Source organism: Canis aureus, chromosome 6 (genome assembly GCF_053574225.1).
Source record: "Canis aureus isolate CA01 chromosome 6, VMU_Caureus_v.1.0, whole genome shotgun sequence".
NCBI classification, from domain to species: Eukaryota; Metazoa; Chordata; class Mammalia; order Carnivora; family Canidae; genus Canis; species Canis aureus.
Genome location: NC_135616.1, coordinates 192,870 through 214,976, shown reverse-complemented (window position 1 = coordinate 214,976; position 22,107 = coordinate 192,870). Strand labels below are relative to the sequence as shown.

General features: G+C 52.4%; 1 protein-coding gene and 1 long non-coding RNA gene across 6 annotated transcripts in view; one reads left to right on the top strand and one right to left on the bottom strand.

Moving 5' to 3' along the window:
• The window catches only part of MAPK4 (mitogen-activated protein kinase 4), a 148,754-nt gene that overhangs the window by 84,682 nt on the left and 41,965 nt on the right, over positions 1-22,107 (top strand). For 3 of the 5 annotated variants that reach the window (XM_077899752.1, XM_077899755.1, XM_077899754.1), the window contains exon 2: positions 6,657-8,054. In XM_077899752.1, coding sequence (XP_077755878.1) covers positions 7,509-8,054 — 546 coding nt within the window. In that variant the 5' untranslated portion in view covers positions 6,657-7,508. Of the gene's footprint in view, positions 1-6,188; positions 6,315-6,656; positions 8,055-8,282; positions 8,463-22,107 lie in introns of those variants that run through there. The other 2 variants (XM_077899753.1, XM_077899757.1) reach the window with 2 other exon arrangements.
• On the bottom strand, positions 6,235-12,635 carry LOC144315365 (uncharacterized). Its single transcript, XR_013381051.1, has 4 exons — positions 12,438-12,635; positions 12,036-12,350; positions 11,507-11,710; positions 6,235-10,541 (listed from the first exon to the last, which is right to left on the bottom strand). It is a non-coding gene; the product is annotated as an uncharacterized LOC144315365 (long non-coding RNA).

Below are 22,107 nucleotides of genomic sequence, written 5' to 3'. Positions count from 1 at the left end.
TTCAGGGACAGTTTCAGTTTCCACTGGGTTGTTCTGTCGTGACCCGAGTCCGCGCCAGCACGGGTAACCCCCCGTCGCCTGCTGTTGACTCCCTGCGGCCCTCCCATCTGTCAGACGCGGGATGGGACTTTGGAGCTACGTGGCGAGAACGGAGAGAGGGCGTTCCTGCCGCCTGCGAGGCCCTATCAGGCTCTGCGTGCTGAGGGTCAGACCAGCGAGGACGCAGGACCCCGGGCCCAAGAACTGTCAACATCGAGGGCCGGGCTCCTGTCTTGCCACCTCGGAGGTGCCAAGGGCTTGATCCAGGGCCGTGCCCTCCAGCGCGGACCTACTGCAGTGGGCTTGTCCCAGCCGACCTCCGAGGGCCCTGCACCTGAGCTTGCTGCTGTGGGCGCCTCAGAGGGCTCCTTGCAACAGCTTCCATGGGTGTCGCTCTGGGGCCATCTGGTGAGGTGCCCACTGGCGTCCCCAGCCAGGTCCCCCCAGTGGAAGCCACAACCGTTTTCTAACAATCTGACAGTGGACGTCTCATGTGTCTGCTGCCCCGTTTCTCAGAAGTGAGCAGGTAGGTGAGTCCAAGTGCAGCCCGAAGTGGCGGCGATGACCTGGGCCAGGGAGGTGGGGGTCACTGGGGTCAGGTCCCAAGTCCTGCACTCGTGTGGGAATCGTGAAGTCACCTCAAGGGCTCCTCAGTGTCTGTGATGTCATCGCCTGCTTCCTCTTCCAGAAGCACTGTGCGCTCCCCGAGGTCGGGGGCCCTGTGCTCTGCTCCTCTTCATCTCTCGCCCCGACGACAGGTACCTGCCAGGCACTGCCAGGCAGATAATTTCAGAGTCAAGTAAAAGTGAGAGAAAAAAGTAAACGTGCCAGACAACAGCCGAGCTTCGCAGCCTCACTTGGCGAGGAAGCTGCAGGCAGCCATGGCCAAGTCTGTGCAGCTACGGGGCATTGCAGGACCTCAGCTCCCACTCTCGTGCCGGCCTCGGTCCCCGTGTGCTCTCACCGTGGCTGCTGTAGCACCAACATCACTTGCTCCCACAACTGCTTTTCTTCTTGGGAAGTAGAACTTTTCCCGAGCACCCTTCCCCACAGCAGGCGTTCCCGTGAGACCCCCCATCCAGAACTGGATCCTAAAACTGCCCCAAAACTGGGTGCTGCCCAAGGGGTGCCGCTGACCACATTCTGACACAGGCCCTCAATGGACAGGGTGTGGGCTGTGCCGCGGCCTCTCCGGGTCTTGGAAACATGTCCCAGGAGGCAGACATGCTGTTGGTACCTGGTGGGTAGAGGCTGGTGGCGGAGCCCTGGGTGCCGAGCAGACCCCCGGACACAGCTACCACCCCTGCTGGGAACGGCTGCCTAGGCCCGGGGGTCTCAGCCGGCGTGAGCATGTGCCTCCCCCACCACAGGTAGCTCTCAACGTCAAAGACATTTTGGTCGTGGCAACTGGGGCTGCTCAGGAGTTGGGGGAGACGAGGGGACCTGCTGCGGATCCCATGGCGCAGGCTGTCTGCGGCCGAGGACCCCCTCCTGAGAGCCGCCCCGAGTCTCCCCTGGGCTGGCGGAGCTGCTCATGGCTGCCCCGCACCAGCTGTCTGGCCATTCGGGGGAGGTGGCAATGGTTCCCAGGCAGGTGGCCCCAGGACCTTAGGAGCCAGGCAGCTGTGAGAACGCTTGGTTCAGTCCCCGTCTTGGGCGGCTGGTCCCCGCAACCTGGGCTCTGGCTTCTGAGGGTCACGTAACAGGAGGTCAAGAACTGCTTGGAAGGCAGCATCACAGACGTGTAAATGTGCCGTCTCCTGGTCTTTGTTTTTTTTTCCCCCGACTCTTAATCTCGTTCTAATGTTCTGTTTCTCAGTTTCCATTTCCACAAAGTGGGCCATGAACATGCTCTCTGTGCGGGGCTGACCATAGCTGAAGAGGTGGCCGCCTCTTGCTGTCGTTGGAGAAGAGCCACAGAGTGTGCCTGTCACAGGTTGGCCCTTGCTTGCGCCCAGAGGCTGCACGGGGCTAGGTGCTTGCGCTGAGAATGCCTCACCTGGGCTCGGATCCGATGTTGGTGCTGAGAGGTGCGCCTCTGGAGCTGTCACTTCCTAATGCCTGATGTCCCTCCGGGAGCTCCCCGGGAGTCTGACTCAGGCCGCCATCCCTGGCGCGGCTCCTGGCCTGTGGTGACCCTTCAGTCCGAGTCTCCATCGTGTCGCCATCTCCTCCTGTCCAGGAAGCCTCTGTTCAGGGCGAGTGCGTGTGAACACCAGAGCCGACGTCAGCCTGGGAGCAGGCAGGCCTGGGGCAGGACCGTCGTGCAGAGCAACAGGAGGACTGAATCCAGGACGAGGAGACCGCACAGGAGGAGTCAGGAAGTCTGAGTGATGGCTCACTGATGCCGCCTCAGAATAAGCTAGTCTGGAGAAGGGCTCAACTGGCCACAGCCCCTAACCAAACTCCATCTCCCTCCTATTTTTGTCAATTTTTCTTTTTAAATGCAGCGATGTCCTCGTTTGGGTGTCATCTCTGGCTGCTTTTGTGCTATGGTGGGGTTGAGTCGTGGCAACAGAGACAGTATGACCTGCAGAGCTTTAGGTGTTCACTCTCTGGCCCTTTATGGGAAAAATGTGCTGATCTCTCGTCTAGGGGATGTGATGCACATGGACTATAGTGATCAGGGTCACACAGTCTTGACTGTAATGGGAATGGTGCCACCTAGAATTTTGCAGTGTGCAGCCTCTTCAAGCCTAAACATCAGCCTGTCCTGGAAAGGATTTCCTGCAAGTTTTTGGGTGCTTAGGAGAGAAAAGGAGGCTCAGCCTGTGAAATACCAGCACCTCATCGGGGGCTGTCGTTTGTGCTGAAAGTCAACAGCAGCACGAGGTTCTGGAGGCTCTCAGCCTACAGAGTTGAGGCTAAATTTAGGTTTTCCAAAGCTGCTTTGTAAACCAGATCCCAAGGAACCCCAGCAAGGCACAGTGAGCACGGACCGTCTCATCTCTGGTTTGCCTCCACACGTTAGAAGGCTGGATGCGTGAGAGGATGATTAACTGGCTTCAACTGAAGTGTTGCAGGAGAGTCTGTGAAAAGTCATTGAGAAGGTAACACGCCAATGCTGGGGTCCCGGGGGAGATAATGGTACTCCTGCATCTTATTACGACATTGGCCACGAAGCCCTGGAGCCTTGGAGTTACATGAGTTCTTGCTCCAGTGCCCCTGAAACCACAGCCCTCCCTTCCTCCAAGGTGGATGCCACTTCCCAGTTTGAAATCTGTCCTGATTCAAAGCAGCTCGGAGCCGCCAAATTCAAATGGAGAGTGGCTGTGCTTTGCTCCGAGAAGTTGCCAGGCAGTGCTCTGCCCAAGTGGGTACCACCAGGTGCCGGGTCTGCCCCTCTCAGGGCTGCCGACCCCACGCCCCCATGTGTCGTGCAAACAGCGCATCACAAGGCCAAGACATCTTAGGTATGCCAGGTATTGGGTGATCAGTCCACCTGTGGAGAAAGGCACAGGTTCATAGTGGAAATGACAGAGGCATTCTAGAAACTGGGAAAGTCAAGAGGGCTGAGGTGAGATGAGTGACTGTGAACTCGGGGCACAGAGAAGCCATCAGTCAAGGGCTTCCTGCTTGGTGCTGGAATTCCGAGAGGCGGCCCCTGAGCAGAAGGTCCTACCAAGAGGGTCGAGGTGCATTTGGGGCTCCTCGTGAGAGGAGCCCTCCGAGCAAATTGTATGGAGGCAGCAGACGCGGGAGGGGAGGCTGGCCGCATAGGATGTGTGGGCACGACCACCTCGCAGACGTAACGGATGCCCCTCAGGCTCCTCCCAGCTCAGTCACTGTCTAAGCGCCGCTTTGTGCCTGGGACTTGGCCAGAGTCTAGCGGAGACATGGACACGTGTGAGGGCTAAGTAGCAGCCCAGGTGAGCATACGGTGTCAGGACAGTGCGCATGGGCCCCGCAGGGCTTCAGAGCCGCGAGGATCCACGGGGGACACTCCAGGCACGGGTCCTCCGGAGTGGAAGGGAGATGCCATCTGGGTGCTGAGTGATGGACGAGTGGGCGGGAAGCAAGAGGACGTTTCAGGAAGGAGGAAGGTGGAACCAACTGGGAGGCAGGAGTCGAACGAGTGTACTTAGGGGTCAGGGTGGCTGGTACCTGCCCACAGAGCTGACGGCGCGTCAGGAGACCACTTGCCACCCGCACGCATGAGCACATGCACCAGGGAGACAGGCCCTCCCCCGTGTGAGAGGAAGAGGAAGGAGTTTTAAAAATAAATAAAGCACCTCTTAATTATTCACAGATTATCTGCATTGCAGCTGATCTGGAACAAATCCTGCTCTTGCTGCCGGTGATGTCACCTCGTCCCTGCTCAGGTGCTCAGCCCTGTCTGTTTACAACCCAGTGGGAGTGGGCAAAGGAGGAAGGCTTACGTGTCTCCTCTCATAAAGTGACATGATATAACTGCCTGTTTGCTGTGCCCTTGGGAGCTGGGCCGGGCATGTGGGTATTGAGAGAAAGAAGCTCCGGCGTGGTTTCCGTTGCTGTCGGGCAGTGGAGTCAGGTGGAATGGGGCACTGGGTGGTCCTTTGGTTCCCTGGCATTCGGTACCCAGGGGGTGGACCTCGCATGGGCTGCAGAGTGGGGCTCAGAGGGTGGTCCCAGCGCCGTCTCTAACTGGCGGGGAATCCTGAGTGAATAGTGCTCACTTCTCAATTCATCGAACGTTTGTCAATGCTGTCTGTGCCCGAAGCACCGAGCTGGTGTCCCTCAGCACCTCCGTGCCCTCATCTGCAAAGTGAGGACTTAGGCCAGAATCCTTCTCTCTCAGCAGAAGTGCTGGCATTGTATTGGGTGTCCATGACTCACTGGTGGACCCCCTCGGCAGGATGATTGGCCGCTGAATGGCCAGGGGTGACTCTTAGTGGGATTAGCCAGGGAGGGCAGCCCCAGCCCCAGCCCCAGCCCCAGTGATGGGCCCCAGTCTGAACTTCTGTAAGACCAAGGCTGTTTTGCTGCTGGAACCAATAAAAACATGCAGAGTAGAACTGCTGAAGATCCTGACAAAGCATTAGAGTAGTAGGTACGTCTTACTCAAGTGCAAGGGAATTTTGACCAAAGTCATCACTGGCTAACATCTGTTGAGTAGTCTCTGTATTCCAGGCCCTTGTAAATGTGTCTCATCAGCAGCCTTCAGAGGGGTCTGATTAGGGACTATTTCTTTCTTTCTCTCTCTCTCTTTTTTTTTTCTCACCATTGTGTCTTGAATCTTTTTATTTTTTTTATTTTTTATTGATGTTCAATTTGCCAACATATAGAATAACACCCGTGCTCATCCCATCAAGTGCCCGTCACCCAGTCAGCCCCACCCCGTGCCCACCTCCCTTTCTACCACCCCCTGTTCGTTTCCCAGAGTTAGGAGTCTTGATTAGGGACTATTTCAGATCATCTATTTCCCCTCAGTTGCTCACTGAATCTCAGACATGGAGTTGACTGTTGTTTCACCTCATCTATCAGGTGCAGAATTGTGCGAAGCTCAGATAGGAAAGCATCCCCACACGGCCCCTCAGGATGATGAGAACTAGGAAATAGCCCTGCTACATCACTCCTTGGGGCAGGGTACCCAGTGGTACAGGGCTGGTTCTCCGAGTGTCTGTGGACTTAACAAACTTATAGAACCCGGGGGGCTCAGTTGGTGAAGCATGTGTCTTCAGCTCGGGTTGTGATCCTGGGTCCTGGGCTTGAGCTCCCGTCTGCTTCTCCCTCTGCCCTGCCCCCTGCTCTTGCACACTTGCACACACTCGCTTTCTCAAATAAATGCATAAAATCTTTAAACAAATAAAACAATAAAATAAAAAAACGCCCCCACCTTTAAAGCTGTGGCCTTGCCTTTACCCGAGAGGCCTGAATTTACATTGTCTGTTCGGCAGGTTTCTTCTCCCTACTTGGGTCTTCTGCCTGTAATTTGCATCAGCAGCCGCCAGGGTGCAGTCAGGCTAGGATTCTAGTCCTTGCTGTGTCCAGCTCCCTGCACAGCTCACAGGCCAGTCCAGAGCACAGAGGCCTCTGTTCGGGGGGCAGTGAGAGCCGTCTTATTTAGTGTGTGTGCTCGTGCCACCTCCATGAAAAGCAAGAGATACACGTAATTAAATACCCACGTGCAGCAGATTCTCTCAAGGTATTCATTTTTTTTTCCTCTCAAGGTATTCAAACACATTTGCAAACGAGGGAAGAAAAGGGGTCCAAGGAGAGAAACAAAGTCATCGACCTTTTATTTTTGCCTACAACTAGTTAACTTTGTACTGGCAACCCCCCCAGCTAGTCATGAGGTAGGTGTTTGGAGAGCATAACAAGTTGATTTCTTACAAGTCAGAGTGGATTGTTCCCACCCACCACGTGGGCACGTCAACCTTTGGGGGGAGGCATTTGCATACTCGGCACCCCACTCACCACTTGACGATCCCATCAAATCAACCCATCTTCTGTCTCTTCCAGAGGAGCACTGCACACGCAGGGGTGGCCGAGCAGCAAAGCCTGGAATCCCCTGAGCAAGCAGTGTTTCAGCTGGCTGGACAGATCAGATGACACTCGGGCTGGTTCACAAAGGACACGCACGTGGGGAGGTGTTGGAAGCTGGAGTGGAAATTTACCCAGTGTTATTTCTCTGACAGGAAAGGAGACATGGTCTGAAGGATGCCGCGTTCCTGCAGCCTCTGCGAGCCCGGCAGCACCCAGTCCTGCTCAAGGCGGCCTGAAGGCGGGGGCAACGGAGGACGCTGCTCGAGCTGAAGCCCCCGGAGGATCCTGGCGTGGCCGTGGGGAGCCCCCCGGCTCTGAGGCCTCAGGCGCAGCTCGTTGCGAGGAGCTCCAGGCAGGTGGTGGGTTTCTCGGCTTTCTTGGCCCGTGCTTGGCAGCCTGGTTTGGGTCGCAGAAGCAAGGGGACCGGAGGAAGTAGATGGAAGCCCTCGGAAGCCTCCAGAAGCCATTGCTTGGGATCTCCTCCTCCTGCTCAGGACGGAGAGTGGCACCCGAGCTGCCAGAGGCTGTGTTGAGCTGAGTCTGGACCTTCATGAGCTCAGGAGTGCGGCCTGCCGAGACCCTGCATGGCCACCCGAAGGAGCAGCTGCCCACGCGGGACGCCGGCAGGACGGCGTCTGCATCTCTTACCTTGAGGTTCGTCGTGGTGGAAAACTTGACCTTTCTGTAGATCGTGAGACTGTTTTTTCTTTCCAAGATGCTGCATTGGAAAGAAACATGAGCCACCCTGGGCTTCGGGGGGGCGCAGCCCGCCCAGCGCAGGTGAGGGGGCTGGTCTGATCCTTCGCTCTCCGCAGCTCAGCAGGCATGGACGCATGCCGCTCTTGTCCCCGGGGAGCCAGCGGCTGTGACACCGTCATGAGAGAAAACAGCCCTCGGCTCCGGGACTTGACAGAATGAGGTGTGCTAGGGAGGCCGCGCCCTGGGACTTGGCTACTGCCGACCACCCCTTCCTCGCACAGGCAGCCCCTGACCACTGAGCGACCATGGCTGAGAAGGGGGACTGCATCGCCAGTGTCTACGGGTACGACCTTGGTGGCCGCTTTGTTGACTTCCAGCCCCTGGGCTTTGGCGTCAACGGGCTGGTGCTATCGGCCGTGGACAGCAGGGCCCGCCGGAAGGTGGCCGTGAAGAAGATCATCCTGAGTGATGCCCGCAGCATGAAGCACGCGCTCCGAGAGATCAAGATCATCCGGCGCCTGGACCACGACAACATCGTGAAGGTGTACGAGGTGCTGGGACCCCAGGGTGCAGACCTGCAGGGCGAGCTGTTCAAGCTCAGCGTGGCCTACATCGTCCAGGAGTACATGGAGACCGACCTGGCACGGCTGCTGGAGCAGGGCACGCTGACAGAGGAGCACGCCAAGCTGTTCATGTACCAGCTGCTCCGCGGCCTCAAGTACATCCACTCGGCCAATGTGTTGCACAGGGACCTGAAGCCCGCCAACATCTTCATCAGCACAGAGGACCTTGTGCTCAAGATTGGGGACTTCGGGTTGGCTCGCATCGTTGACCAGCATTATTCACACAAGGTATGTGTGGCTGGGATGGCTGGTGTGGGTGCTGCAGAAGCCCCAGGAGTGCTCACGGTCCTTCGGGAGCATCTTCCTGGCTGCACTGGAGTCGCGGGGCTGGAGTCCTGCCCTGGAGGAGGCCGCACGGTGCTACAAAGACCACTGGCCAGGCAGGGGTGGGGGTGGTAGCCTGGTTCTTAATCGTGCTGCACCCCACAGCCACCCGACTCAGACTTCCTAGCTGTATGAGATGGGGCTGGAGGAGGTGACCACCAGGATTTCTCCCAGCTCGGCACCCCGTGGCTTTAGAACCCTGCTTGGAGAACTTGCTCTGGCATCATCTTTGTCCGCTGTCCACCGGTAGCACCTCTCCTGCCTTCTCGGGGCTCCCGGCTGGCTCCCCACCGCACAAGCCCTGTGCTCCAGGTCAGCTCGCCGCCTCCCCCGCCCCGTGCCCCATTCTGCCTGTGTGTGGACAGAGGGTACTCATACTCAGCATGCACCATCCAGCTAGTGCCTTGGCCCCCAGGTCCCATGATGTCCCGGCCTCCTGGTGACAGAGGACACCCATCCTCAGCATGCACCGTCCAGCTAGTGGCTCGGACCCCAGGTCCTGTGATGCCCTGACCTCCTGGTGTCCTAGGAAGGCTACAGGTGTCTCAGGGTGTCCAACCACTGTCCCAGCCGCAGAGATCAAAGCTGTCCCCACTACACTGATGCTCGTGCTCAAGGCCCCAGGGCTCTTCTTCACTAACCCACTGCTCCCTGCAGGAGTTGGGAGTCCTTTGACATTCCCTTCCCCCCACTCCCGGTTCCTGCCACTTTAGGGGGAGCCTCTGAGCATCTGGCCTGAGCGCATGTCACCAGGCACCCCTCCACAGAGCTGGGGAGGGTGATTTCTAGCCTTCTGCCAAAACCTCTGAACCATGAATTTTTATTAGAATGAAAACATTCCCTAGAAAGTAGGTCAGCCAAGGGGCTGAGGTGGGTCATGAAAAGGGAGGGTAGCTCTGACCTTGAATGGGCTTCAGCTTTCTCTCTGGGGCCCCATTCCTCTGCTCTCCTTGCCCGTGGCCAGAAGGTCACAGGCTCATACAAAAGGCACTGACCTGTCTGGTGTGGCTATAGTGGGAGGACATCCGGGGGACAGGGATGTGGGGCTCCCTGGCTGGAACTGGGACTCCAGCCCAGATTTCAGACCCCAAATCAGCACAACCAGCTCTAGCTCCTTGGGGCCATAGCTAAGAGCTTGCCCCCTGTTCCCCCTCGTGCAGCCAGGCCGGCTGTCAAAACTGATAGTTGACTTTGTGGGCAAGAGTATCCATGGTGTTATAAACGACAGATACCCACCATTTGCTTCTACATGGATGGACCTGGAGAGTATTATGCTGAGTGAAATAAGTCAATTGGAGAAGGACAAACATTATATGGTCTCATTCATTTGGGGAATATAAAAAATAGCGAAAGGGAATAAAGGGGAAAGGGAAAAAAATGAGTGGGAAATATCAGAAAGGGAGACAGAACATGAGAGACTCCTAACTCTGGGAAACGAACTAGGGGTGGTGGAAGGGGAGGTGGGTGGGGGGTGTGGGTGACTGGGTGATGGGCACTGATGGGGGCACTTGGGATGAACACTGGGTGTTATTCTATATGTTGGCAAATTGAACACCAATAAAAAATAAATGAAAAAAAATAGAAAAATGTATCCATGGTGAAAAAAAAGTATCCAAAGTAGAAAAAAAAGTAATAATAATAGTTATTATTATTATTCCTTTTTTTTAATTATTATTATTCCTAATACCGTTTGCTGTTTGTACCTTCACTTTCTTCTGAGAAGCAATGACTCCAAACAACCAAACTGAAGGTTTGAACCCAAGTCACTTCTTATTTGGTAAAAGTAGCAGAGAACCCATGATACTTATTTCTGGGATGCACAAAACCACTTTCAGAACTGGAATAAACCAGTCCATTTGGGAGTAAAATTAGGACCTCCCTGGATGAAAGGGTTTGACTAAGTGACACATTCCCGGGAAGGTACCCTGAACAGCACATAGTAGCTCTTCCCTCAGGTTAGGAAAGGTGATTTGTTGGGGTGAAGACTGGCTGTGGAACAGTTCTGAGAACCCCGGTGTGGGGGGATGAGGAGGGAGGGTCCAGGCTCTCTCTGACAGTGCTGGCTGGGGACGTGGACCTCACCTGCCCTCTGGGAGCCTTGGTCTCCCCACCTTGGGCAGGGATGATAGCAGATGCTGTTTGCCCCACTCTGGCTTGTGGTTACACATTAAAATGGAGCGGGAATGCAGAGCCCCTTGGGAAGTAGGAGGGAGCCCATGGGTTTCTGTTAAGGAGTGTTTGCTGAGCACAGTGGGCCTGGGCTGTATGTGGCGCTGCTGCGGTTACTCAGGGCTGGGAAGACACCTCTCTGGTGGGGACTTTCATTTTCCTGATGCAGAAGGACTTAGATGTTCTGACTTACTCTTCTCAGAGTCTCTTCAATAAAATTAGCTGTGGGAAGTCAAAAAAAATGGCAGCCAGTGGGAGCCCAGGAGGCGTTCTTGTGGCCCCGCATCGGGCAGGTGGCCCCCGCACCCCTTCTCCCTCAGGTGTTGTCTCTTCTCTGAGTGATGACAAAACTGTGTATTTGGTGCATTTAAATCAGTTCTCCTTTCATCCTCATGATGCTGAGAGGCACTTGGGGCAAATGGTCCATTTTAAAATGGAGAGAACCGGCTACAGTGAGATGATCGGCGCCTGTGGCGGGAGGCACTCCAGAGCTGGGCCTTCTTGAGACTTAGCCATGTCCTCCAGGAGGACCTACTGGTGCCCAGCTGGGAATGGTCTTTTCTTCCTCTGAATTGCCCTGTCGGTTCTTTCCCAGCCCAGAACCTGGATCTTCTAGCATCAGCTATCCCCTGCCATGTCTCATGGGTATTTGTGTCTGCCTCTCCCACGCTCCCCTCGGCTGAGAACCCCTTGGTTCTTGAGGGCATGTTGTGTTCATCTAATTTTCCCCAGCGAGTCAGATCACTGTGCCTGAGATGTGGCCCAGTTGGCCTTGGTGACCATCTTGAACAGATGGGGGAGTGGTCATTTACCAGCACATCACAGATAGGAAGCTACTGGGGTTCACTGATTTCATGTGGTCAGACATGTGCATCTGCTGTCCCCTCTGTGTGTGGAGGATGATGTCTACATGGGAGCTGCTCTCAGTCTGACCCTTCTTGGGGCACCCGGGGGGGCTCAGGGTCCTGGGATCGAGCCCTACATCAGATAACTTGCTCCGTGGGGAGTCTGCTTCCCCCTCTGCCTCTGCCCCTGCTTGTGCTTTTTCTCTTTCTCCAAAAAAAAAGGAAAGAAAGAAAGAAAGAAAGAAAGAAAGAAAGAAAGAAAGAAAGAGAAAGAAAGAAAGAAAGAAAGAAAAAAATGTTTAAGTCTGACCCTCCCTAAAGTTTTATGGATCCTGCACTCACCTGGAAGGAGACAGTGCTCACTGGCCCCTAGCCAGCACCTTTGTGTAGGTCATCAAAGGGCACTCCTTTTTCGAGGCTGATTCAGCCCAGTTCCAGGGACAGGCTTTGTGCTCTCATTGGTGGCTGGACGTGGCCCCTTGGCTGAGCACAACCCGCCCAGTGGGACGTAGCAGCCAGTCTCCTTCTCCTCACTGTGACTTCCTCCTGGGTGGACAGTGAGTCTCCTTCACTTCCACATCCCTCATCTCGCATGGGGCCTGCCATGGGGCAGTGTCCACTGAGTTTTTCTGGCGAAGGAGGTGCCAAAGGAAATGGCCTCCTCTTCTCCAGTGAGCAGCTGGCGGCTGGGGCGTCAGCACACAGCCAGAGAATATTCTAGGTCTCTCCTACCACCCCTCCCTGGGGGTCTTTGCCAGGTCCGGAGGGCAGCTGGAGCTCCCAGTTAGCCCACACTGTCAGGGAGGTGGCCGTGGGGGTACTCTGCGGGCTTCTCAGTGGCATGGGGAGCACTTGTCTCTGTGTCACTTACCTCACTGATGGCATGACGTCAGGCAGGCCTGGCTCCGTGCGTCTCATTCCTGAATGAGATCTGTAAGAAGACCTCACCACCATCTTGTCCATCCCCTTCACTTCACAGATGACAAAACCCAGGCCTGAGAAGGGCAGGAGGCCCACTCAGGGTCTCAATAAGGTGGCCAACCCCACAGCGGTTTAGCGCCTGCCTTTGGCCCAGGGCGCGATCCTGGAGACCCGGGATCGAATCCCACGTCGGGCTCCCGGTGCATGGAGCCTGCTTCTCCCTCCTCCTGTGTCTCTGCCTCTCTCTCTCTCTGTGTGTGTGTGACTATCATAAATAAATAAAAATTTAAAAATAAATAAATAAAGTGGCCAACCCACACGCTTCAACTCCCTGCCCACTGGTTCTTCTCACCTCTCTCATCAGTCGTCTTCTCTGTTGACAGGGTCACTGTTCTGCTCTGCTTATTTCCTAGGATTCTTGTTAGAGTCACGTGAAAGGGGAAGATGTCAGGTGCTTCGAGATATACAAAGGGCTGAATCACTGAGAACCATCTGCCCCGTAGAGGCCATGATAATTCCACGTGGACATTCAGGTGTGGGTCCCCACCCAGCCCCCCACCCCCACCCCCCGCTGCTGGAACACAGACCCGGCTCCTGACATGCCACAGGGCGAGTCATGAGCCCTGCCTGAATGGGGCCTCCCAGCCTCTGCTCCTGTCATGAAGCCCTTTCTGCCTGCATCCTCAGCCAGCCCGCCTGCTAAGGAGTTCCTGTGTCAAGGGATGCCGAAGAGTTGGGGCACATTTTCCTTTGAATTTATCCCATTAGGAAGTGATGATTTCCAAAGAGGGGGGAATATGTTGTTTAAGACTTCGCTGAGTCTTGTGTGAATTCCGACTGGTGTCAGGAACTCCCGAGAGCCTGCGGCACGCTGCCCACCAGATTAGCTGTGTACACACACTTTCCTGCTGGAGGGGCCACCCCTGCGGAGGGGAGGAGCCACCTCGCATCCTCACTGGGGCTGCCAGGGCCCTGCCAGCAGACTTGCCTTTCCTCTGGGGGCAGCAGGCAGAAAGCAGCCAGGAGACAGAGCCAGAGTAAGAGGCCCCTCGGAATGTGGACGGCCAACGGTGGCGCTGGTGTTTGCTGGAATCACCGGAGAAGGTCCGAGTGTCGTGTTAGCCTGGCCCATCTTTGCGCCCTGACCCCATTCTCTTGAGAGCCCTCTGTCTGCAGACCTCCTTTCCTCTCAGATCACATTCACACTTTGCCTATGTCTGTAGCTCACTGAGGCGCCCTAGGGGTAAAGGGTACAGTGACTGATTCTCAGTGTGGGCGCCGGAGCAGAGCCTGCGCTTCACCCCGGGGGCCTGCCGGAGGTCCAAGTCCTGGTTCCATCTCAGGCCTGGGACCCAGAAGCGCAGGGTGGGGCCCAGCCAGCTGCGTCCTAACCAGCCCCCGGCTGCTTCTGATGGATTAACTTTCAAGAACCACTGATCTGAAGACGCAGAATAGCTTGTCTGTGGATGGAACGCAGATGCCTGGATGTGTTTGCTGGCGCTTGGCAACCGTGGTTCTCAAACTAGTGTCACCAAGGCTAACAAGGCCCAGATAACAGGGCGGTATTTGCAGCAGACACTTTTCAACTAAAGGAGATCGTTAATGGTGGGGATGGGGCAACAAGAACAGTGACGATTGTTGTTGGCAGGATGACTGTTAGGGTTCTCCATCACCTCACATTGGAAGTTGCCTGGCCTGCCCGCCATCACTCGGGTTTGCTAGAAAGCTGCACAAACCGGTGATCTACACCAAAAGGAGCACTGGTTCTGGGGCGCCTGGGACTCAGCCAGTAAAGCATCTGCCTTCAGCTCGGGTCAGGTCTCAGGGTCCTAAAATCGGGCTCCATGCTCGGTGGGGACTCTGCTTCTCCCTCTCCCTCTACCCTTCCCCTTAGCCCCATCCCACGTATGCTGTCTTTTAAAATCTTTAAGAAATAATAAAAAACAAAATGTCCAAGTGTTTTTTGTTTTGTTTTGTTTTGTTTTGTTTTTGAAGGAGCATTGGTTCTATTTAGGTGTGATTCTCACAATAGTGAGGTGATAATGAACACAGTTTGAGAAAACGCATACTTTTTGTTCTGGTATAAACTGCTCCACTCCGTGTTCTTTAACAGCAGGCATTGCCTTCACAGCTCAGTGAGGCTGTTTGATCGAGGGCTCCGCAGACGACCATAGTTCATTAAGCTTGTGGTTCAAGGCCCCGACGGAGGCAGGAAGGTGCCTGATGTTGAACATGCGCAGTCAGCTTCCAAAAGCTTTTTGCACGGTGCCTCAGTCGGCAGCGTTTATGCTGGTGTGTTGTGTTGATCCGCCTCACCCCCCCCCCCTTCCTGGCCCCTGCTTTCCTCTCGAGGCTTCTTGTCTGTCTAGGCCAACATAACCTCCCCCGTCTGCCTGGGCAGACATACAGAAAAGCTCCCCTAAAGCACAGATTCCCTTGAAACATCCTCAGAGGAGGAATGCTCATTTCTTGCATCTGAAATAGACTCTTTGCTGCTGATTGAGAGAGTGGCCATTTGGTGTCTTCTGAGCTCATATTTTGTTCGAATGATCCCCATATTGCACCTGGAGGGAATGAAGTACAGGTCCCTGTGTGCAGGGAGCGAGGAAGGGCTTGCCCAAGATCCCAGAATAGGGCCAGGGTCCTCAGTGCTGGCCCTGGCAGAGGCCCAGCCATACCCCAGTGCCAGCGTTTCATGGGAAAATGGGCTTGTGGAAAGACAACTTGCTGAAGGCCCAGCTAGAAGTTCTTAAGCTGCTAAGCGTGTTATTCCAAATCAGTGGAGCTGAAAAGATTTATTTAAAAGGCTATGAAATATCCCTTTTTAAAAGGGAAAAACATGACCTAGGGGATTAGAACGGAGGTTATAGTAGAGGGACAAGTGTCCCTGAACACTCAGGCCAATTTGGAAAGCTAATTTTGTTGGCCTTCGGTGTCTCCCTACCTGCTGCCCAATGCAGCCCCACGCCCCAGGAGTGGGGTCTTCACTGTGTCCCTGGGCCTCTGGGGTCCTCTTCTGTATACTCCTAGAACAGCATACCCAGACGCCTGAGATGCAACCGCCCTGAGACGCAACCCCACTTAGCTCCAGGGCGATATTAAAAATCTTTTAACAATGGGCAGGGCCCACACACCAGCAATGGGAAAGGAAGCCAGCCAGAGGCCTACAGCTGGCCGTGTCCTGGAGGTGCCCTGCTCACCAGGAATTGACCCTTTATTGCCAGATCATAGCGAGATCGAGGAGCATCCGGGAGTGAGGCCACGGTGATGAGAGAGGGAATCAAGGGCTTGGAGCAATGCCTATTTCCCAGGTAGTTTACAGCATTTCATTATTCTACTGCTGACTTCACTGCACCAGGGCATGCCAGCCGCACTTGGCCTTCCTCGTCCTATCAATGCTCACCCTTCTCACTGCTGTGGGTCTGCGTCTCCACTGGGTGTGAGCTGTTGATTAAAAGTGTAAAGGGAGGGATCCCTGGGTGGCGCAGCGGTTTGGCGCCTGCCTTTGGCCCAGGGCGCGATCCTGGAGACCCGGGATCGAATCCCACGTCGGGCTCCCAGTGCATGGAGCCTGCTTCTCCCTCTGCCTGTGTCTCTGCCTCTCTCTCTCTCTCTCTGTGTGTGTGACTATCACTAAAATAGGAAGGAAAGGGGACACCAGGTGGCTCAGTGGTTGAGCATCTGCCTTCGGCTCAGGGCATGACCCTGGGATCCTGGGATCGAGTCCCACATCGGGCTCCCGGTGCATGGAGCCTGCTTCTCCCTCTGCCTGTGTCTCTGCCTCTCTCTCTCTGTGTGACTATCATAAGTAAATTAAAAAAAAAAAAGTGTAAAGGGATCAGGAGCTCCCTCCTTATTTTCAACACCAGCCTTCTGCTCACCTGGTGCTCACCAACAGGAAGCTGGCGTCCTGCCAGCCACACTGGAGAGGGGTGGAGTCCGTGCACTACGGGCTTTGCCGACAGTCTTGCTTTATCTACAAAGTGTTTTTATTTTGCTCTCCTGTTTGAAGTTTGTTTTCTCTGGACATGAATTTTTTTTTTTAGATTTTATTAATTTATTCCTCAGAGACAAACAGAGAGAGAGAGAGGCAGAGACACAGGCAGAGGGAAAAGCAGGTCCCAACCTGCAGGCTCCCCACCTGCAGGCTCTCCTCCTGTGTGCAGGGATCGCAATGCTGGACTCAATCCCAGGACCCTGGGATCACGCCCTGAGCCGAAGGCAGACACTCAACCGCTGAGCCACATCCTGGACATGAAATTCTGAATCTGTGATATTTTTATCTTTCAGTACTTATAGATGCCATTGCCTTATATCCCGTCCCTCTTCTTTTTGGGTTTTTTGTTTGTTTGTTTGTTTGTTTTCCTATTCTTTTTGAAGAGCAGGTCTTCATTCACATCATTTTACCTGTCTGTAATGTGGGGTTTTTTCTTTCGTTATCAAGATTTTTTTTCTTGACCTTGGACAGATCAAGAAAAAAAGAAAAGCCCCCCTAAAGCACAGATTCCAGGAAACTAAAGAATTAGTTTCTCAACATCTTGGACTCTCAACATCTTGACTGTGATGTGCCCAGGGGTGGTTTTCTTGGTGCTTATTTTATTTGGGATTCTCTGCGCTTCTTGGATCTGTAGGTTTATTTGGGACATTTCAACACTTGTTTTGTTTTTTCTGCTTCATTTTTTCTCTCTTCTCTTCCCGGGTTCTGATTACATGTATGTTAATCAGCTTGGTACTGCCCCAAAAGATAGTACAGCGTTTTGGGGTTTTTTTTGGGGGGGTTTTTTTGTCCTTTTTAAAGAATGGGTAAGTTCTGGTTGAGAATCCAACTCTTGGTTTCAGCTCAGGTCATGATCTCAGGGTCCTGGAATCAATCCTCATGTTGGGCTCTGTGCTCAGTGTAGAGTCTGCTTGTCCCCTTCCTCCCCTTGCTTGCTTGCTCATATGCTCATTCTCTCTCTCTCTCTCTCTCTCTCTCAAATAAATTAAATCTTAAAGAAAAAGAATGGATACGTTTTGTGGTTCTGTCTTCAACTTCGCTAATCCTTTCTTCTGCTATCTCTGATTTCTTATTAAGCTCATTTGGTGAATTTGTCATTTTAGATAACATGCTTTTCCATTCCAGAATTTCCATTTGGTTCCTTTTTCATAGTTTCCCTTTATGTGCTGAGATGTGCCATCTTCATCCATTGAGATCATTTTTTCCTTTAAATTCAAATTTAAAATAGCTGCTTTAAAGTCTTTGCCAGTTCAAAAACGGAAATCCCCAGATTGTTTAATATTGACTCCTTTTTTCTCCTGAATTTGGGTCACATTTTCTTTCTTCTCCACATTTCTGGTAATTTTTGCTTCTTTGTGGACATCGTAATTGATACTCTGAAAGGGAGCCTGAATTATATTGTCTTCCTTTAATGAATCTGGAACCCAGTTTTGGTTTTTGTTCTGGCAGGCAGTTCCCCTACAGATGGTTCTCCTAAATCTTGTTAAGGCTTATTCTTAGGCTCTGATAGGGCAGGATGAAAGTAACTCCTGCTCTAGAGCATGGGCCTTGCTCCCAGGGCCTGGCCTCTCTGTCGTCTCCCTGGAATACCTCGTGCAGCCCATCTAGCTACGCCCGAACTCCTGTGGTTCCTGTGTCTCTACAACCTCTGATAGTCTTGTTCTGCTCTTGGTGTCAAAGTAGCTGCTCACTGCCGGCCCACACCAGAGTCTCACTCTGTGTGTGTACAACACAGCCCACAGCCAGAGATCTATGCAAGCCCCACCCCACAACCAACTTCTGGGCCCCCACCCTGCTGAAGCTCCTTCCTCTCCAGGGTCCTGCCCTGACAGCTCTAGATGCTTCAGCAGCCCCAAACTCCAGTTTCGACTTCCCCAGATCAGTAGGTCAGCCATGTTCTGCTTCCCCCCACCTCCTGCACTGTGGTTGGGAAGTCTACCCAGGGTGCCAGGGTGAATATGAAGTTCATCTTGTGTATTTCCTTCCCTCCTCTCAGGGATACCGCTCAGCCCATTGTCCAGTGCCTAGAAACATCTACTATGTATGTTTGTCCAGTTTTGTCATTGCTTATGATAGGAGGGCAAACCCAGGACCAGTCACTCCATCATGACCAGAAGCAACCAGCCCTCACATTTAATGATGTAGAGCTCCATGTACCTGACCACCCTTGAATGCTAGATTGTAAGCACCTTGCAGAAAGTGTTGGAGACCTACTTATCTCTGCATCCTAGTAGCGTGCTTAATGAATGTTAGTATTCATTGCATAATATCTATGAATTATAATATGCGTCAGCACGCTTATCAATACTATTCAGGGGGATCAAGTGGACAGCTTGGGGGCTAAGTATTGAACGATGCACTGCTCCTCCTTCCCTTTATAGCTGAGTAGATGTGCAGGAGGGGGCTCCCTTTCACATAGTATCTTCAGTCCTGATGGGGAGGATCCCAGCTGCTCCAGCCCCTGCTCTAGTCCTTCCACTGGGGTACTCCCAGCGTGTCAGTGCCACAGGAACATGATACTGTCTTACTCTATAGGCAGATATTCCTCTGTTTATACTGAAGAAGAGCGACTGGAAAATGGAATGAAATCCTTTTAGATTCTCACCTAACATGTAAGCTCTTTAACCAGCCGTGGTTGTGGTTGCCTTTTGAGGAGACAGTAGTATAGAAATAGGAGGCCTGGGGTGGGGTCATTGCTAGGGTTATCCTGACTTCTTGGCGACCTTGTGCATCAGTAGTATATTTCTTTGAGCCTCATCTCTAGCTTCACCACCCCACCTACCTGGTGCTGTAACTTCACCAACTTGTCACCATTCACTGGATAATCCCATAGTCGGTGACAGTTCTGGTCCCACATGCTGTTCCTCTGCTCCCACTTGAACTCCTACTATCCCTGCAGACTCAGCTCAAGAGCCCCACCTCTGCAGAACTTCTCCCTGCTTCCCGGGGACTTAATCACACCTTCCTCCCATTGTCCAAAGCAGTTATTCCCATACTGTGGTGATTATCCCTTCACATGCCTCTTCCCAGTAGACATCGGGGCCCTTAGGAAAGAGTGTGTATCTCATTCATTTCCGTATTCCTAGCGCCGGGTGCTGTATCTGCCTGGGAGTATGTCCACATTAACTGCTTATTGACTTATGAAGAAGCCAGGCCTCTTTCTTTCCACTGAATTGAGTTTGATCCACAAGAGCTTCTCAGAATAAAGCATGATTTCTCCTCCTCAGGGCAGCTTCCCAAACTTTTTTTTTTTTATTTTTTTTTATTTTTTAGCTTCCCAAACTTGAACTCATCCATCATGCCCCTCTAAATCTCTGCAGCCTAGACACCCTTTGTTTTCATACAGTCACATCTGGGTACTGTTCTAGGTGCTTGACAGGTGTTAACCTAGTTAGTCCTTATAACACCCTAACAATAGTAATATAGTAATAATGGTGATGATGAGAGGTGCTACTATTGTCCCATTTTACAGATGAAGACACTGAGGCGCATAGAATGACTTTCCAAGGTCACTAGCTAGTAGATGGTGGAGTCGGGTGTCCCAGCCTCACAGTGGCTTCAGAGGCCACGCTGTAGTCACTGAGCTACACTGCCTCATCGGCTGTCCAGATGATAATGTTGCCAGAGCTCATGCTACCCTTGACTGTCTTTCCTTTGACCTCCTGCAACTTTTCATGAACTTTCTTAAAATGTATCTTTCAGAACTATGGATTGAACCAGCAGAGTCGGTGAGAGTGTGACATCTCTGCCCCATAAATAATTTACTATTTGTGCTACCGTGACTTTTTTTTGGCAGCCTGTCAACTATTGTCTCATCCTGAGCTCATTGCCAACCAAGTTCAGTTAAGTTCTGTATTATCTGTTTTACATTTATATGGTTGTTTTTCATCTTGTTGGCTTTAGGCAAATATTCCAACATGATGAGACCTTTTTGGATCTTTGTTTTCCAACATAATCTTATCCCTTACAGTGGCATAATTTATAAACTTCTCTGTTAGGACTTCACCTGTATCACTGATTTTAAAAATGTGTAAAGAAGATTAGGTGAAAAGCTTAGACTCACTCCTGGCCGCTCAACACTTCTCTCCACGGTGACACGGACCCTAAGCTAGCATTCTTTGGATTTAGTTGTCCAACCAGTTGTGAGTTTACATAATTGTAGAGTTATCTGATCTGTGTTTCTTCACTGTCCACAAAGGTATCCTAACAGGTTTAGCTAAGTGCCTTGTTGAGATTCAGGGACATTGTCTACAGAATCCTCTCATTCCACCTCAGTACAATTTAAAACTCATCCTAAAGCTTAAAAAAGCCAAATTCAAACTACATGACCAGCTGCGACACTTTAATCCCTTGATACATAGAACTCAGATGTTGGCAAACACCACCACTTAGAGTGAAATCACACATGAGCATCTAAACTTAAAATCATATTGGAGGGCAGCCCCGGTGGCGCAGCGGTTTAGCGCCGCCTGCAGCCCGGGGCATGATCCTGGAGACCCTGGATCGAGTCCCACATCGGGCTCCCTGCATGGAGCCTGCTTCTCCCTCTGCCTGTGTCTCTGCCTCTCTCTCCCTCTGTGTCTCTCTCATGAGTGGATAAATAAAACCTTTAAAAAAAAAATCATGTTGGAGATTAGGGCGTATTTAAGTAAACTGGCTTATCCACTAAATAGAATACGATACGACTATTTTCAATAGTGTTTTTTTGAAGAGTTTGCAATAGCATAGAAAATGTTTATGTAATAATGATTAGGTTTAAAAAGCAAGATACAGCATTGTATAGATGGTGATCATTCATAACAGTTAGAAATACAAAGGAAAGAATGACGCATTAGAATTGGCTAGAGGTTAAAAACTCCCAAATGTCAACAATGGTTAGACAAGATAATAAATAAAAAGAAGATTTTTTTCACTTCTATTTATTTTTCTGTAGTTCCCAAAAATGTGCAACAGGAACAGACATGGTTTTTACCACAGTAACCTTTTCAGGTGGGAGGTTACAAAAGTTTGTTGCAAGAGTCCATTTACCAAGAACTTATTTATTACGAAAGAGTGGTAAGTCCAAATGATCCATCTGTGAGAGACAAGGGTGAAGCACATGGGCATCTGGCCCAGAAGCAGGTGCACGCTGGCCCTATCCCGCATCCTATTGTGCAGTGCCTGACGTGTCACGTGTGTCTTACCTCCTCACCCAGATGGCAGCCCTGCCTCCGCTGCTGCCTCTGTGCAGACCATGGGACAGGCTCTTCTGGGGTGCCGTGCCCCTGGGAAGGAAGATCAGCCTCCTCACTGGTGCTGTGTGGCCCAGAACGAGTTGCTTCACCTGCCTTGGGCTGGCTCTGTCCTCAGAGTACTAGATCCTGCCTCTCACAAGTGCATGGCACTACGTCAGGCATCTGGGAAACACTCGGTCAATATTAGCTCTTTTTCACAATGATTATTAATCACAGTTGGAGAGGGTGTCTGTGTTCTCCAACACCTAGAATTCTCCCAGTAATGATGAATGTTATTGAGGCAGCTGACCTGCTTTAGTTCCTCATCTAAGATACAAATTGAGGGAGTGAGGAAGAGTGGGAGCAAGTCAAAGAACCTTTATTGGAATGAATTGTCTGAATGGACAGACGAAGAAGCACTGCACTTGGAGGAGTGTGTTTGACCCACAAGGAGGCCAAACCACTAAATGTTGGCACTTTTGCAATCTAACCAAGAACCGATTCCAGTACTGAGGTTACACAGTATGGTTGATATTCAGAATATTTTAATGATTGGTAAGCCTGGGGACAACCAATCAGAACAGACGTTGGTGTTGGCCCTTCAGAATGGATCCCAGCAGTGAGCGCCTGTCGCCCCCACCCCTGCACCCTTTCCCTTGTGGAGACTGGAGAGGAGGGTCCGGCTTCCTCAGATGTCCTCCTTTAGATGTCCACCACCAGCTCCAATTCCAGGCACGTGGAGCAGCAGCCAGGAAGCATGTCCTGGCACAGCTGTTTTGGGAAGGGGCAAGCCGTTGTGCCGCTGATGCTCA